Here is an 18,576-nt window from a genome sequence, read left to right as displayed (position 1 = left end):
AGTCTTTCCTGCAGCAAGGTGCATCATATGCCAGGGACAACCTGATATTTACAACGATGGAGACATTTTTCAAATACAGAATGCAACTCCTTTATGAATTCCAGTCATCACAGATGCTTTATCAGCTGAAAACCCCATACAATTCTGCCAACTTGTGTTTATTTAAAGCAATATTAAGCAAATAAAAAATGTTTTCTCCAATGGAATCTACTATTAATTTTGGTAATGAAAGAAGAGCATTCTGACTTTGCCCTTTTCATTATCAAAGTCTTTTACACAGACCAAAGAAAGGTCTAGCATTATTTCTGATAATATTTGATTGCATCTAAAACTACCAATTTAATGTGAAAATCAAAGACCTGAAAACATCATATCACAAAGTTGCCAAGTGATGTCACTATGAAATTATACAGATATATTGCACACTGACGTATAGTCATCCAATCAAAAGTCAGCCCTCACAGGAATCGTAAGAAAACAGCAGATTACATTCAAGCCTGCAAGGTGATGGACAAACATGGGGTAACATGGTACAGCCCATACACGAAATATAATAAGAAACCTGTATGCTTAATTTTGTTTTATATGAAAAAGTCCACGAACTTGTTATGATTTATATTACTGTCACGTACACTTCGTCTCTTCTCAATTTCTAAATTTTATGTAAAAAATTTGGGATTGGGTTATGGGCCTAAGAATATCATTGGATTGGAGTAAACTTCTATGTCAATTACTTGACCTACCTCATTTTGATGTGTCTTGGGATTGGGAAGTGTTCTTAAGTTCATTGTCATGACAACCAGGGTTGGCATAGGTGGTGTTGGATCATTTACCACTGCAACATTGTCTGGTGAGGTCACACTAACCTATAAAGAAAAAAAATTATAAGCTATACTGCTTCTTTGATAATACTTACCCATAATACCTCACAGATCTGAAACTACCAAGACAGGAAAGACCTTACAACCATTTTGGTTTATTTTAACCACAAAATGCTAAAAAGTAATATTTTGCTTAAAATGAAGTTGACAACAGTTGCCCAATGAATACAGGAACTAGCATGCAAAAATCCATATAGCTGTCAGTTACTTCTGGAGCAAAGTTCCATACATTATGATGTAACTGCAAAAGGGTTAAGAAGTGTGTAAATGTATTTTAGTTTGGTAAGTATTATTGAAGAAATATATTTGACCTTTCAAAAACTGGATTCTTCTTCAAATATATTAATGAATCCTATTACATTACAAGAAGCTCATCTGAACTAGGATTAGTTTCCTTAAATGGTGAGTGGATAACCCATCACATCCAGGACAACTGCGGATGTGTGTCTACATTCTTTTGTTTGGTAAGAACATTCAGGATCTCCCTCTTCCGACTGTACTTCAGGTGCCATTTCAGAGCCCTGATGGGGACTTCTAGATGGTTTTGGGATGAAGGGGCCAAAGACAAAAGCAGTTTTAAAAATGTAGGATTGGTTGCCAATATGTGGGATCGTGCTCTAACAAGGACTCTAGGGGTCTTTATGAGTCTAACATAACCAGCTTAACAGAACTGTAGTCATGTTCAGCCGTATCAGAACCCATAGTCCATTTTCAAACAAAAGTCACAGCTTTCAGTTTAGACAAATGAAAAACTGATCAAAAGGTCAGTCTGATCTTTGTTTTGGCCTATGTCATCCCTTTCATATCAAAATATGCTAGAAATTGTAACATTTCAGCCCTTGATGGTGATTGGGGCAAGCTTCCTCTCTTCGAATAGCCAGAGAAGATGGATTTAATTAGCTGATATAATTTTTGTTTCAACCACTGAGAGAATCCTCTCTACTTGCCCTCAAAAACTTGTTATGGGCCTCTAAGCGATTCTGTCCACCACTTGCTCTTTATGATGGCTTGCTTGAAAAATGCCATGTGTACAGGTTCAGCTGGAATATTTCCATTTGTGGGAGTTTTCAATGCCAAAATCAGACAGAGGAGCAATCAAGCTGGCACTCCAATTCTCTCACTCTCATGGAACGAGACGTATATGCATTAAGACTGTTCCAATTAATTGACAGAGAGGTGTGGAAGAGAAAAGGTCAGGTGTTTAGCAATCAACAGTGATACAATAAAGTGTAACAGAGGGTGATACTAGCGACAATGAGTCAACAATATGAATCAGCTGATTCCATTGAGAAATGTCAATGGTGATATTGAGACTGCCTGAGTGTGTATGTGAGTTTGATTTTTAATGTAGCTTTAAAAAAATTTCAGTCATATCGCTATGATGTCTGCAGTGTGGCAGTTTATAGTGATGTCTAGCACTGGGGCATCATGCTGCAGACATGTAGCATGATGTCCCACCCAGTCACATGATCCTGACACCAGGACAACCAGTCCTAACACTAACCTCTTAATGCTGAGTGCCAAGTGAGGCAGCTGTTAGTACCATTTGTGCAAGTCTTTGGTATGACTTGACCGGGGATCAAACCCATAACCTCCTGCATCCGAGGTGGACGCTCTAACCACTAGGCCACTGGCGCTGTCAGAGACTGCCCGAGATGTAGCAGACTTCATGATGATACCATCAGTGACAATTCAATGCAGACAGCAGAGAGGTCTGTAGAACTGGTTTCTCTTTGCTTTCTGATGCAGTTGACAATGTTTAAATTGTTGGATAGAATGAGAATTACCATCCAGATAACTTCTGCTTGTCAAAAGCATTCATGACAGCTTTCATCTACAAAAGACTGATAATAAATGATCTCTCCTGGAAGGACCATGTCCCTGGTGAAGTGGGTAGGAGACAGCATCTATATAGATGGTTATCTCTGGTGGTTGGTGTTGCAGCAGGATCTACACTGTAAACCAGCCTAGGTTCTCCACATTTACTGTAGTGTTATTCATTAAGTCTGAAACATCAGATGGTTGGTCCAGTGAGCAGAGCATTAGTGCCACATGTAAGAGGACAGCCTACAGTGGTCTTATAAACAAACAACTTAAGTCGATGAAGTATGGTGTCCCACTAAGTAGGCCTAATAAACAAAGACTCAATCTGAGATGCAACTATCTCAGTGAGTGTCAGGACACTGTCAAGATCATGCTTAAAACACACTTCTGAGGAAGAGAGACCTAGTTCAGGAGGGTACCAAAGTCCATACCCAAATCAATAAAGTGTTGACATGGAATCCAAGGTAAAGCAAGAGAGAGAGATAAGGAACTTTATGCCCAAAGAAACCCAATTGGAGCTTTTGCTGGTTGCTGTCCAAGTAGTAGTCTCACTGAGAAAATGGGGTTGACATTAGGGTTCAATGGCAGTGCCTCAAGTTGATATACATCTCCTAGTGGACATGGGTACATGAAAGTAAGCATCTTAAATTGCAAAATCACCTTCCTGAATGGCATTGAGTATGAATATTGGGATGCCCATTTTGAAGCTTGGGGTCAGAAACTGGCTGAGCGGCCGAGGTCTTATGATTTGACAAAGGGTGCCACCGGCCTTGGGAACAAGGAAAAATCTTTAATAAGTCAAACCCGATTATCTCGATTACATAGATGGTGAAAAAAAATCATCGACATGAAGTAATGGGTTTTGTTTTTCAAAATAAATGGCATTTCTAATGCATAATAAATATAACAATTCAGTCATGCTGTGTTGCAGAAAAAAGATTGGAGGCCTTTTAAACAAGATTAAGTAACAAGTCACAAATTTTTTTTACACGACTTAAGTTACTGTAACAATGTCAGTGCTTAAAGTTGTTTTTATTTACCTATGAATAGAATAATCCCTTTGGTAGCCTCAGCAAGACAAATGGTTTCTCATGCTAACCAAAATCTAGGCCAATTTAAGTATATATACATGTAGGACTGCACTTTTTTAAATAAAGTATTTTCTTTTGTTAGTGTTGACTTTTGACAAGTACCAAAACATAACTGATCACTTTTGTTGATCATCAGGTTATGTTACACCAGTATATGTCAGGTTTTACCAATAAAATTTGCCTATGTACCAGAAAAAAATGAGGCTGTCGGTATTCATGTACTGAAAATCTAAAACATGTTTTAAATCTTTAAGTTAACTGTCTCAACATCAAAGTCTGTCAGAAGCAGACTTATTCTATTATATAGTCCCATATGCCTCCTGACTGACCAGTGATTGTTGGCAACAACACAGCACCAGAAGGAGTGTTGGCATATCACTTTTGAAGTATTGCAAGACTGATATTCAAGATAAAACAATACAAATGAAAGCACCCATTTCAAAGATGTTAATCCCAGCAGTTACTTTCTGCTTCATTCCATCTGCGCTGAAGAATCTGTACTCATGACAAAGCAATTAACCAGTTCAATTTTAGAATAAAAATATACTGGGCACTATGGATTTAAAAACAAAACAAAACACTGGTGCTTTATGTTCTTTTCTGAGTATACATCTTGAACGATGCAATGAAATTATGTTTTAATGAAAATTTAGCCAGTTGTATATCATGTATAGATGGTGTGTCGTGTGCAACAGTCACCCTCTTAGCTTTAAGTTGAAGGTTACAATGAGGAAGAATATAACTTGTATGAAGAGGGTGAGATGATAATACCAGTGACATGGATTGCTACATATTGCAGTACACAACCTGTATCATACCTATTGATACACCAGGGGTCAGCAACCTATTTTATATAGTGTCCACTTTTTTCCAGATTATTTACAAAATGAACGAGTGCATGCCACCAGTAAGAGAGTAACTGTGTTAAAATTGCGAATTTTGGCTGCCCTTCCTGTGCCATACAAAACCTTTTGACTTGTGACCTTGTGGCATGCATGCTGTAGGTTGCCAACCCCTGTGATACACTTTTAAGGAATAAAGAGACAACTAATAATTATTCATGATCTTTTTTTGTTTCATGGAAGTATTGACATAGTAATGCAGGTCTTTGTTTGCTGGGGAGGGGGTACATTGGTTTGGAAATTTGCTGGTTTCTATTTATAGCTGACTGTACGTCGTGTGATCTAGCCATGCTGAAGTTGAAGGTTTTCACTCATATGAAGCACGGAAACACTTAATCTATTTAATTTATAATTCAACCAAAGTTCTTAATTTTGTGTGGATTAAACAAAGTTGTCCATTGTATATGGATCAAGTTGGTGACTAACAGTGGCTATATTGGAATGGGATTAGACAATAGTTTGTTCCGCATAGTTTATCCTATCTGTAACTCTGTATAATTTCATGCCAGCATCACTAAAAATACCAAATTTATTTTAAATATATGAGAATCAAATTAGGTATTTTCAGCTACATTCAATGATGTTGAGCTCATAATTTACTGAGTTACAGATGAGATAAAATTTGTGTGAAATTAACTATACATTCATGGCGTCAACTTGTGATGCTGTACCTTTAGTATGAACTCGGCTACTGTAAAGGTCAGAAATGCATTCATATCATTTTCTTACTCTAGAGTATTGTTTACAACTTAATTTTCTAAAGTTGTGGCAAGTGATAAAGCATGCTTGGTTGATTAGCATTTTTACCAGTAAAATTTGGTTTATTACAGGAATTAGTGTAAACACTGGATCATTTCTTGTAAAAATTCTCAGAGATGGACATTGTTAAAAGTTGTACTTCGTCAAATTAAGCAGGTCGATGTAACTTTGGACTGAAATTTATGCCCAACATAACAGCATCAGTAACTTAACAGAGGTCAAGATATGGGAAAAATTAGCAAAATAAATGACTTTATTCATGACCAGACCAAACAATCTAAATAAACAGATTGGCTGTAGCATCTCTGTGAACTTCTATTCTGAAAGAGTTCAACCATCCTTTCTGACAGAAGTGTATTGATTTTTGCTAAGGTATATTGGCTCTTTGTGGGTCTCTTGGGATACCAGCAGTGAATGCAGCCCTTGAAAGTCGGGAGGAGTGTGATCATGATTATGGACCTCTGCAATAGTGTGCAGGACACTCAAATTGGGGCAAGAGGATTGTGGGCAGAATTTCAGCACAAGTCCTCACATATGATCAACAAAGACTCTGAGCTAGAATCTTCAATGCTGGATGAATGGAGTGACAATACTGCCTGCACTGATTGTGATGATGATGCCATCAGTGTAGTCTGAGGAGGATGGTTTGAGGTTTGGAGTCCATCGTTGTTGGGCTACAGTTATCTCCAGACATGCACTAAGAGCTTTCTCTGGACCAGTACTGGATGCTGGACTGTCAGCCACTGCAGCTGACATATGGTTAATGTGGAGCCGTTACTGGTTGTGGCTTTTTCCATTGTTCTGCCAAAGGCAAGATGGTTCTGGTACTAATAAGCATGAACACAACAGCTGGTGATTCCATGCATCGGTGGCAGAGTTTGGGCCATCACCCGGAACGATCTCTATCTAGGAGCTGGGACCAGGCATGATAGGAACTAAAATCACCGTGCATGGTCACAAAATCATAGTCATCTGGTAAGGCTGCACTAATGCTGAAAACAAGGTATTCCAAAGCCTGTTTAAGTCCAAAGATGTGGGCCAAGCAAAGTCCAGTACCACCATTTATAGATCTCCTCTGTATCAGAGATGAAATGTCAGCTAGTCCTGGAATGAAATGAAGTACTCGCTATCATGGAAAATGTAACAGTAGGCAGTACTGGGAAGATTCATGTCTGTTCCAGCCTGGCTGCATGATGTTAATATTGCCCTAAAGTTTGTGCCACAAGATACCAGTCTGACTTGAGTGATGTGGTAATGGCAAGGCAAGAACTATGTGAAAGGCCTTCGATGACTGTATTCAGTTTGTATATTTTATTGATGATCTTTTTGACATCATTAACTCTACTAAGAGAAACAATGTCTACAGAGAAAAAGGCAATGCTAATGGGGTTCGGGTCTCCAAGTTATCTTTTCTTCATCTTCTTTTTGGCCCAAGAACTTGCTTGGCAGAAATGGCAGCCCAACTACACCTTGTCTATTCTGTACAAATGTTGCACAAATGCACTATGTACAATTAATACAATCGAGTTCATTATCCTCTTCCATCATCAGCTGCTTGCAATCACAGTAGTTTATCCTGCCTAGTGCACCTGCTGTTGGTAATTACAGCAAAGCAAAGTCATATACTGTTGAAGTCATCTAAGCATCACACAAACTACTTCTGACAGCACAAAAACCAATATCACAGTTCAGAAAATTTAATAAAAAACGACTAATACCCAAACTGTCGAGTTAACAAAGTATGAATAAAGGGGTTAATTATTGGCAGGGCTAATAAAATACTGTTCAGGTATTGAATTTACCTGTAAACACTAATGAACAAAGCAGAAGTATTTAACTTGGCACTGACTGAATCACAAAACAATGAGAGGTCTACAGGATTTTGGTGCCAATCATTACATTCATAAGCAAGCAGATTACCATTTTAGCATTACTAATGCTTAGCCACGCCATGACAGTCAGAACATTTGTTCCTGGTTTGGAAGGCTAGATTTGCAAGGTAGAGAATGTATGCTTAATATAATATGACCAGGTAATCTTAATATAATATGACCAGGTAGTATATTTAAAGAAAGAAATCTAGTAAAACAATGAACAGGAAGAGGAAACTAAGTCTCACTCTTGGTTATGACCTGATTTAAGAGAGCAAGTACTGATACTCCTAATGTATCGTGTTGAATATCTTCTCTGAAGAAATGCAACCCCAGCCAAGGAAGCTATAATAAACTGCATGCTGAGCCCATCTTTGAGCTTAATGCAAAATTCAAAGAGGGTGGTATAAAATCAGTTTGATAATGGAGCCTCCACACCTGTATTGATACTGACAGAAAGTCTGCATCTGATAAAATCTATTCAGTAAACCCAAAAAACTGCATAAAATGGTATTGAAATAAAAGTAAAGTAAAACACTTTCACCAGGAGGGTAAGCTAGAGTGTGGACAAATGTATGGATAGATTACAAACTGATTACTGTGCAGTTTCAGCCAAGGTTGGCTTGCCAATATTTAAGAATTTCAGAGCAAATCCTACAATTAATCAGCTAACTTCCATATAAATATTATTATGAATATTTAATTTCTATTGTGTACTTGGCCTTTGTCCTCAACTGAGGTTAGAGGCCTACCTGACAACTCATGGTTTTGTCTTCTAAGTTATAAATGAATTTTAATTCATCATCTAGCCTTGATTATGACCTTAAAAGGCTCTAGAAATGAAATTGTGTACAGTTTCGGGTAATTTTCCATTAGGATGATTCAGTTTTTCAGAAAAGGCTATTGCAACATTGGTTAAGTGTGGATGGATATAATCAAAACGAGACATATGTGAGACTGGTATACCAGTCTGTAGTATTGGGGGGGAATTATTGTTCCTGAAACATTTTAAAAGCAGTGTTGAAAGGGTTTAACCTCCCTCATTATAGTCTTTCATTACAATATTTGACTATCTTTTGCATCATTCCATGCTAAGAATACTGGTATGCCTCATTCACTGGCACAAGGTGCATACATTCTTTATGACTGAAAAGAGAGAACAGTATATGATACAAATTGTATAATACACAAGCAACGTGTGAATTGCATACATTATGTTGTTTAATGAACTGTAGATTGCTTGGCCGAGCCTGTGAAGTCTCAGAATTGACTTCCACTCCAACCTATACAGGTTCAATATTTACCAACTCACTACCATGTAAGAGAACACATTACTTACTTCAAGTTTACACCAACTTAGTGAAGGATTTGACACCTCTGGAAAAAAGACAAAAGAAATGAGGTGAAATCAAACAATTAAGCACGGTTCACTTAAATCTGTTTATTGTTCCTAAAAATAAAAACAAACATGCACAATACTTAAGTACATTCACAAAGTGAAAAAAGTCACAATCCTACTGTACAGCTCCAATGAAGCCATGATGACAGTTTTCAAAATACAGAATTTCAGTCATCACTGATGCTTTATCTGCTGAAAACCCCATATAATTCTGCCAAATTATGTTTATTGAAAGCAATATAAAGCAAATAAAAAATGTTTTCTCCAGTGGAAACTACTGTTAATTCTGGTAATGAAAGAAGAGCATTTTGACTTTGCCCTTTTCATTATCAAAGTCTCTTACACAGACTGGGTACAACTTTTTTGTCATCATAATCACTGCTTCTGTGTGCTGCAATACTAAACAAACCAATTTTCATGGCTTCTGCATTTTTAAGTGAATTATCTTCTGCTACACCCCTAACAATATTTTATGATTTTATTCTTGCACATGCTTATTTTCTGCAATCAGAATTCTGGGATCAGGAAACATCTGTTTGAACAAAGGACCTAGGGGTAGTCCGTGTCCTGTTAAGAACTTGGTAGATAATGCCTCTGTATTTATAAAATTTGTGTCCACAATTTAGTTCTGCTGTAGAAAAGAAGTTACTTTAGTACTGGAGTTAGTAAAATGAGCTAATTCAAAGTTTTTTTGTTTGACCACGATGACCACATTTTTCAAAATACCCTGTACACAGCTAGTGTTGATCCACAAATTTACCACCATGAATAATATTAAAATCCTTTACACACAGCCTGCAATAGGCATGAAGCTGCCCTAACATGGAACAATGTATTGTGTAATTCATGTATTCGTCTTTGAATCGGTTTTTCGTCTTTTTTTTAATCCCTGTGAAATTATTTGAAAAACATTTTTACTCTAACACATGCATCAGTAGAATAAATCTAACTTGACTTTTAGCACCAAATACCTACAGACTGGTTTTGTACCAGATATGAATCAGAACAAAGAATCTGCTAGAAAAGATTAAAAATTAGAAATCCAGTCTGTTCCCTCCTAACTATCCCATAAAGCTACTATAAATAGAACTGAAGTCAAAAGTTTAAGTAGAAACCAGCATGTTTCCTGGAAACAGGGCAGCTGCTATAAATAGAACATAATACTGGCTGGAAAGTACATGGAAGTCTACGGACAAGCCTACTCTTATGTCGTAGTTGCATAGAAGCCATCTTTTCTATAATATGGTCTGAAATATTAATGGGATGTTAATAAAAGTGAGAAAACAAATTTTTAATTTTTCTGGGAGTGGGATATACCAAAAATGCATAATCCGAATACATTTACGCATAAGGTGTAATTTAGTGAAAAAAAGTGTAATGATTATGCCAAAAGTGTAATGGTTGGCCTGTATATAGTATGAAGCAGTTTCAGTTTCTTCAATCAGTGCTTTGCACACTACTATGCCACCGGGGTGTAGAAATCCATTGTTCCTATTGTCCGAGCTGAAATTTTGCAACGTTACTTGTCCATGGACAAGTAAAGTGTGGTCTGTAAGTTGAAAGGGCAGTAGATCTTGCTTAGTCTTGGCAATGTTTACACAGGCACCATTCATTCTAATACCAGTTAGTACTATGTGGGTCCATGTTATATTTAGAGTATGCTGAAATTTAATGATTAGGACTCAAACCAGCCGCAGCTTCTATAGATACAACCAATGGAAGCAGGCAGTACTGGTTTAGGTGATATCTTTTGATGGTTACATCAGAACAAATTTCATTAGCTGGAGGATAGGGTGTCACCAAAGAATCTGTTGTTCTGAACCAATCACCGTTATCCTTGAAACCATTATGCACAATTGCAATGAATTTTCCTGGGAATGCATCTGAATGGGTAATTTTCATATAGAACTTTGGCTGAATGGTGAAACTCTGTATGGAAAGTCAGATAAATGGGCTAAAAGTAAGCTTGACTATAATAGGGAATACAATTATGGCTCAATCAGGACATGTGCAGAAACCAGACAGTTTTGATGTACTAGCAACTGATGAATGGGAATTATGTTTCTGGTCACTTAAATCCTAAGAGGTGATAATGAAAATGAGACCGATGAATAAGGTCTCTGAATCCAGGGGTAAAGCTGTTAGAAGAATTTGTATGTTCAAGAAAAAACTTTGAAGAGTAAATTCTATGTCTCTACAATGATGAAGCTCTTCTGACAATGCCATCACTGTAGACAATGCGTGACACAAAGTCTTCGCCACAGCCTCTAACAGTCGTTGCAAGGCAACAGGTGATAATGAAACAGGTTAGCATGTATAGCTTCAGTCACTAATGACCTGGCCTTTGATTTTAATACCTCCAAGTATTTAATTAAGAGGCAAGCAAAGAACAATTGAAATGTCCACCTGTGAAACTTTGGTGTCCAAGTAAGAGGGTTTCAATGGCCAGGCAGATGAATGAACCTATAGCTGATATTAATTGTTTCACTGTTACATTGGGGACAGACTACCTTTGTTGCTCAGCCACTTTGCGACGTTGCGTACCAATGGAGTGAGGAAGTAGCAGCAACTCCAGTCTGGGCATTGCTCCTGACAGTTCCTATATATGAGAGAATCTTAGAGTCACCTGAACATTTTGGTTCTGGACACTGGACACATGTCAGGTGTAAAGATGGTTGTAGACTGTGAACAGCCATGTCAAATGACCAAACCTCCGTCAACTAGGTGAGACAACTGTGGTGAGAGATTTGGAAAACTTAGAAGGATAGGATTCAGCCTATCCTCCAGAATTTCAGTCAATTCTTGAGAATCAACTAGAACTGATAAAGCATCATCTTCCTTTGCCAGAGTTCAGTTGCAAGCAGAAGAAATGTAGCTTGAACAATCCTTCTGTGGGAAGGTCAGAAAGTAGGGACATATCTATTCAGCATCTCAACATGGGGAGTGCCAGAATTGTTCTCAAAGGTTGTTATGACACAAGTTAGAATTCCTCTCATCTTTCCTTTAGTCTCTTTGTGTGAGAGAGAGATAAGTGTCACCTCCCAAGATGACCTTTTCTGCATTGATAGTCGTCAGACCTCATCACTCATACATGCAGATGGCCACACAGACGACAGCCATGTCAGAGGTAGTACTCTCTTGAGGTGTGAAGGTCGATGTACCAAAAAGATTGAAAGGGAACATGGGAAAAGAAGGGACATGGTCCAATTTCCTAGCCTGGTCCCTGTGGTATAAAAATTAGGTAATGAAGTAATGGGGGTTATTTCGATCCTATCACTCCACTAGACTTTGATTTGGCATGTTTAGCAAACCTTACCAAGCATCTGGTCTGTCTAGATCTGGTGATAAGTGGCCAGTCAACCACCTGTCACTTAAAGTCAATGCTGATCTCAATTTGAAAGAACTTCCCTCAGAACTAGCAGAGTTGGAGAGACAGCCAAAACTCTTGGGTTTGCATGATTTACTCTTTGCCTGAGCTCAGTTACTATGGAGATCTTTCACACTTAATGGGGAGATGCATGGGTTCTCCATATTTGGCTCAGTGAAACTCCCTTCGGGGTATTATTTTATTTGCTTCTCAGACAGTGCAACTACTCTCTATCACAGTTGGGGGAGTGCATTCTGACCCAGCAAGCTGATTGCCCTTCATGATCGAAGCTGCCGTCTTTCATGACTCGTGAAAGTGCTCTCCTCAGTTGTATACTGTAGAGTGTGTGTGATTTAGATTTTTAACGTAGCTTTAACAATTTTTCAGTCATATCGCTATAATGCATGCACTGTGACAGTTTATTATGATGTCCAGCACTGGGGCATCATGCCGCAGACATGTAGCATGATGTCCCACCAACTCACATTATCCAGACACCAGGCCGACCAGTCCCAACACTAACCTCTTAATGCTGAGAGCCAAGCGAGGCAGCTGTTAGTACCATCTTTTAAAGTCTTTGGTATGACTCGGTCAGGGTGCAAACCTGTGACCTCCCACATACAAGGCGGACGCTCTAACCACTAGGCCATTGGAGAGGGTACATTGTAGAGTGTTTATGTTAATTTCAGGTCCATTTTAAATAGAAAAGTGCATTAACTCTGTCAAACTACTAACAGAAAATCCTACAAACTTAAAATCTAGTGGCCCTGGTCATATGTCGGGTGAACTCACTTCATTTGATCAATCGAACACTTGTAACTGTTATTGTGTATGTAACATAAACTACCTTAAATTAACAGACTCTTTCATAACTGTGATCAAAGACAACAAGGCAACCAAGCGAAATGAATACTTCGTGGAATAAAGAGCTTGATTTCACAGATACAGACCATTGTGGGCAAGCATTTCAGAGAATTCTTGAACTGGCACTTAGAGATATCCTCAAGGATAAGAAGTTTCATTATTACTTCCAATGAAATCATGACATCAATACTGTACTAATTAAACAATACAAAAATTGAGCTTTGACACAGACGATTGTCTCACGAAATAAATGTTGCGTGTTTTTGAAGAGAAAAAAGGAATCTTGTTTGGAAGTGTATCAACAGTTAGTCTTGTTCCCTGCTCTGTGGACTCCCGATTTGGCAGAATAATATTAAACACCACTATGGGAACCACTCATCAAGAAAACAAAAAGCAGTGACGCAATACAAAGATTTTTTTTGCATTCACATGGAGGTTGTTGAAACCAGTTGGAATGATCTTTCATATGTTGGACATTTTGAAAATAAATTTTATTTAAACAGAATAACAAACAACTTCATTAGAAAAAGCACATTATTATAAATTATTATTGACGTGGTTGTAAAATGAGGATTCATAAAAAAAACAGCCCAGTTCCTAACGCCGCTCCCCCCCACCACAATTTTCTCGATGTCAAAGCGATTTTTTTCAATTTTTGGAGGTCCCATGGTAACTCACACCTCGCTTAAAGTGCGGTCTATATTTGTGGACCCCGTTGTGCGCAAGTTATCGAGGGAGAGGTGTAGTTAAGATGGATTCTCATGCTGAACTGGTTCAAATGCAATAAGAAATTTAGTGTCAAGAGCGTAAAAATACACTAAGGTGCATTTTGCACCAAAGCAGGGTAGTAACCCTGTCAAAAAAGTTCACAGAAATTGCCTGCCTATTAGTCTTTTAAGACTGCAAGACAGCTGCTGAAATCCAATCTGAAATATAGACTCAAGAGTGGCAACAACATTTTAGGTGTATTTTCCAATGAAAAAGGGCAATAAATCTGAAAAATATCAACAAAAATATCAACATAAATTACCATTTTAGCAAAATGTTTGCATCCTTTTTGAGATTGGTCATTAACACCAATCTAAATGAATTCTCATCTGATTATTAGATTCCAGAGCATACATGAGGCAATGTTTATGTGCACACATCCTTTATGAAAACAAAAGCCAACTTATTACCCAGCTAATAAAATGAAGCATGCTTACGAGGGCATTTGATGTCAAGCCAAGATGGTCCCTTCATCTTCCTTTCAATCAGGAGAAGCTCCAAACTGAAATGATAACATTGAAAGTCCAACAAATGCACAAATTATAATTATGTAATAATATTAATTACTGTTTGTTTAAACCAGGAGACAAGCCTTTAAAAAATTCAGTAAGAAAACAGAACACTCAAAGAGTAAATTATCACTTAGATCAATGAATTACTTAAAGGAATTTGTAAAATGTTTTTACACAGATCATTTAGGTAATGTTGTGATGCTTCTGTTGGTAATGGCTGGTTGGTTTTTAACGTTTTCAACACATTACTGGCTTTATCATGACGAGGAAATGGGAGCTAAGTGCCTTTCTCAAAAAAAAGCAAGGCAGTTGAACTGGGAAGGTATTGCACCCAAACCTTTGGAGTGCTAAGTCCAATGCTTTACCAAGTGAATTACAGAGGATTGTCCCTACTGTGAATGGACTCAGGAATACAATCAATATTGTATTTTTTTTTGGTCAATATACAATTCTAGTTAGCTGTTATCAACATTCATATCCATTTTAAGAAAACCAAAATCAAGGCACAATTTTGTCAATATTAGTACATGTACAAGAAAACTCCAAACTGACAAAGTATCAAAACTACATTTCTTACTGTAATTCATGTACAAAAACACTATTTGAATTAGTTGTACACAGTTGATCCATAAGAGACATATTTACTTTTTGCATTACAAACTTTTGGTATTTTGAAGTTTTGTTTTACAACTGAACTTAGTCAAGTCTAAAACCCAATGATTAAAGTGTTTGAGAAGTATCATAGAAATATAGTACAAAAAACAGCAGAAATGAAGCCAATCTTTACTGAAAATTTGTTCAATACATCCTGTATTACCTGTTCAATACATCCTGTATTACCTGCCAGAGATTTTTATGTATATTTATTTTTAATACTTTTTCTCCAATATCACTGAGACAAGAAAAGGTTATTGCTATTTTCAGTAGAATGTACATTAAAATGAAATTAGTACAATAACTTTCACATTTTTGGACATCAGGTAGAGATCTTTTCATATTAAAATTGGCAAAAAAATGACTTTAGTCATAAAGTGTGCAGTGACCAACATCTGAAAGCAAACACAACCCAAGGTAAACAAGGCCAATATTCCAGCATTGAAAAATATGCAATAACAACAGGTTATGTTACTACAACTAAACTGCATTTTCCCAACAATTTTAATATAATTTTCCTCAAAAATTACAACAAAATGACATCAAATTTTTCAGACATTATGGAATATTTAATGAGTACTTTTATCTCTAAGTTGAACCAATCAATGGTGTATGATGGATATTTGCTTGTCAATAACATATATATTTCAACAATACCTACTAATATAATCTATCAAGGTCAAAATATTGATATGCTGCATTACACCCATAAAACTAGACTTTCAGACTGGTATACAGTTCACTTTGTGATCACGTACTAGTGTATTCTAAATGGCGTGCTTGTGCACTGGATCTAACACATAATATACTGTGGTACCAATTAAATCTTGAATGCTGAAAGCGTCAGACACAGAAAATGAAAACTGCAAAACAAAAACACACAATTTTCAAATCACTGACCTTGAGGTATTGGTTCCAAACACTTGGCTGAAGGTCTCTCCCTTCAAATCCGAGGGCAATGCTGGGCAATCAGCCTGAAATAAAAGATCATTCCATTTCTCTTCAAGACAAAAACAAAACAAAAAAAACCCATGCAAGCTAATTTCGTTGAATAGTATTTGTAAAGTTTTATTGTGTTTGGTATACTGCTTTGCAGCTAGTTACTGTGGTTGAGTGGATAAAATGTATGACACACCCACGACACACAAACTTGATTCTAGAACACGAGATTGTTAGACCACTGGTGGTAATATTCATTCTTTCTTTCCCCATGACTCTGTCTAGTATGGTATTAATTTTCTTAACACTTAAAAACTTTTTAAAATTTCAGTTTTTATATGTGTAGGTTTATAATTGGTTAAATTTCAATATTTTGATCTTGAAGACTGCAGACATGATTTTGGTCTTCCATAAAAAAGCTGAACAAATTTAAAGGGGGTTTATGGGTCCTCCCCCAACTGGGTCTCGAGGGGCAGAACCCCCGATATTGGGGTCCATGGGGCCAAAGGTCCCTTGGCCAAAAATTCCTTTTTACACTCATAAAAATCTGCTACTGGTGCAACTTATGATCAAAAAATAAACCAAAATAATCATTTGAAAAACTAATAAACTTACCAAAATAGTTCAACTTGACTTCAATAATTTCACAATATTTATTGTCACATGAATTTGTTCTCCTATACTATTGATGCTGAAGTTATTTCATGTGCATATCAGTGTTCACATCTTAATTAAGTCACAATAATTTGTCAATTTTTGCAGCAAATATATTAAACTTCTCTCTTTTCATGACAAATCTGTAAAATAAACACCCAAGTACATCAACTATATACAAATAATGCCATACATTCACTTGTCTTTTTCTCCAATGGACACAACCTGTTGACATGCCAGTCGAGCTCTTATTGCGGCTTTGGCAAAGATTTCTTTAGCCTTCCTTTTTGTCACCACTTACTTTTTAGGTTCAATGTGCAGTCGTTTCCTTTCCTTCTCAATGAGAGCCTTTTTCCTTTCAAGCTAGTACTTATATTGGCAACATGCAGTGTACATATTCTGATAGAGGGCTACATCTGTTCTTTCATGCAAGAAATCTTTCTTCTTACAGTAATTAATTGCACTTTTTCCAGATCCCTTCTGAGCTTCAATTTTTCTGTACGCAGCTTCTTTTATAGGTGCTGTTCCAAACTCTTCCAACCGCGATTACCGTAATTCAGATCTTTCTTGCTGAGGTCACAAAATGCCAGTCCTCTAGTGTTCAGTTTTCTTATAAACTGAACAACTAAATTTCAGTCAACTTTTTGCTCCAGCCATTCCCATGTTTTTTAAACCTGTAACTTTTCGTGTCATGGTCTCTCTAAACAACTCAGGATGCCATGTTTTGCAAGCATGTTTCTTTTTTTCCATTGCCATCAGTTTCCATTACATGAATATTCATTCGATGAATTTAAACCTTTGACCAATCAGAATACTCTTTACGAGAGTCAGGTGCTAACTAATATATGGAATGAATAATTTACAAGGGGCATTCTGGAATGGGACCGGACAGACCGTTTTTAAAAATCCGGATCGGAGACGATATAAAAAACTGACTATATCAAGAAAAATCTGATTAAGTCAGCAGAAAAGCAGAATTCCACTTAAAACTGAGGAAAATCACATCTGAGCTTGCCAAATTAGCAATTATTTTTTAACACTGGTTCAAAATTCTTCAAAACATCAGAATCATGAGAAGAAAAAAAAACATCTTTTTTTGCTTGGGGTTAATGAAGAAGCTACCAACTGCAAAGAGCTTGGTAATCAAGAATACTACCAGGTAAAACTATTACCAAAGCATGTACACAAAACATTTATAATGTTAAGTGCAATCAATTCTGATAACTTGTGCAGTAGTGATTTGGATTCCATATTTATGAGCGAGAGTGATAAAAAAGAGAGGTATCATTAATACAAGTAAAGCGGCTTAAGTAGATGATAAGGGATTGATTCCTCATGTCTGTCTCCCTCTGTCTAACTCAATAACCCCCTGGCACCACGTTTGTTCATCAGGAGGTAGTACCCTACTTTTGAGCTCTGTAAAGTCATTTAGGATACACCAAAGAGGGTAGTATTACAGAAAAGTAGACAGATGCAGCTCTACAATGATACCAAATAATCTGGACTTTCTACTGGCATTACAAAATACAGATGGAAAAACTTGCTTAGTGAGACCTGATTTTTTTGCACCAAAAATTAGCCTGTTGTAGGAATCAGAGTTTGAACTTTTTGGTCTCAGATCCAAGGCAGACTGGTCTGAACTGCACAAAGACAAGCAAACCTGTGCAAAATGAAGGATAAATTGGGGGCTTGGAGTAAAAAGTGGCCAGGACACGAAAATGATGGGTCCAATAAGCACAAAAAAACAACAACAACAACAAAAAAACCCCACTAAAGTGTAGTAATACCGTTTTCTTTGCTACAACCATAAGCAATAAAGTTCTATTTTTCAGTCAGTGCTTCAATCAACTGTGATGCAGGGTTTGTCAAGGTGCAACCAAGATATTGCCAGCTAATTAGATATGTGAAAAAGAAACATACTGAATTCTGCAACAGTCTCCTCACAAGAAATGATCTGCTAGATAAAAATTTGATACTCTAGGTTTTGATTAGTTCACAAGTTCTTCTTTCTAACATTGATTTTTCCTTTATGAGAATCAAGCAATGAAATAGCCAGTGTGGCATATAGTATGATTTATAGTAAGCCAGTGT

The 18,576-nt window shown here is 37.0% G+C and overlaps 1 protein-coding gene across 1 annotated transcript in view; it reads right to left on the bottom strand.

The window, feature by feature from the left end:
• The window catches only part of LOC149798849 (DNA polymerase alpha catalytic subunit-like), a 186,045-nt gene that overhangs the window by 111,147 nt on the left and 56,322 nt on the right, over nt 1-18,576 (bottom strand). The window contains exons 14-17 of the mRNA XM_089957752.1: nt 15,793-15,866; nt 14,164-14,228; nt 8,668-8,705; nt 744-866 (exon numbers count right to left, since the gene is read on the bottom strand). Of these exons, the coding sequence (XP_089813878.1) occupies nt 744-866; nt 8,668-8,705; nt 14,164-14,228; nt 15,793-15,866 (300 nt within the window). The remainder of the gene's footprint in view (nt 1-743; nt 867-8,667; nt 8,706-14,163; nt 14,229-15,792; nt 15,867-18,576) is intronic.

This window comes from Sinohyriopsis cumingii, chromosome 5, assembly GCF_028554795.1.
Source record: "Sinohyriopsis cumingii isolate HCF-2022 chromosome 5, ASM2855479v2, whole genome shotgun sequence".
Lineage (NCBI taxonomy): Eukaryota > Metazoa > Mollusca > Bivalvia > Unionida > Unionidae > Sinohyriopsis > Sinohyriopsis cumingii.
This window is presented reverse-complemented; position numbering and strand designations above follow the sequence as displayed.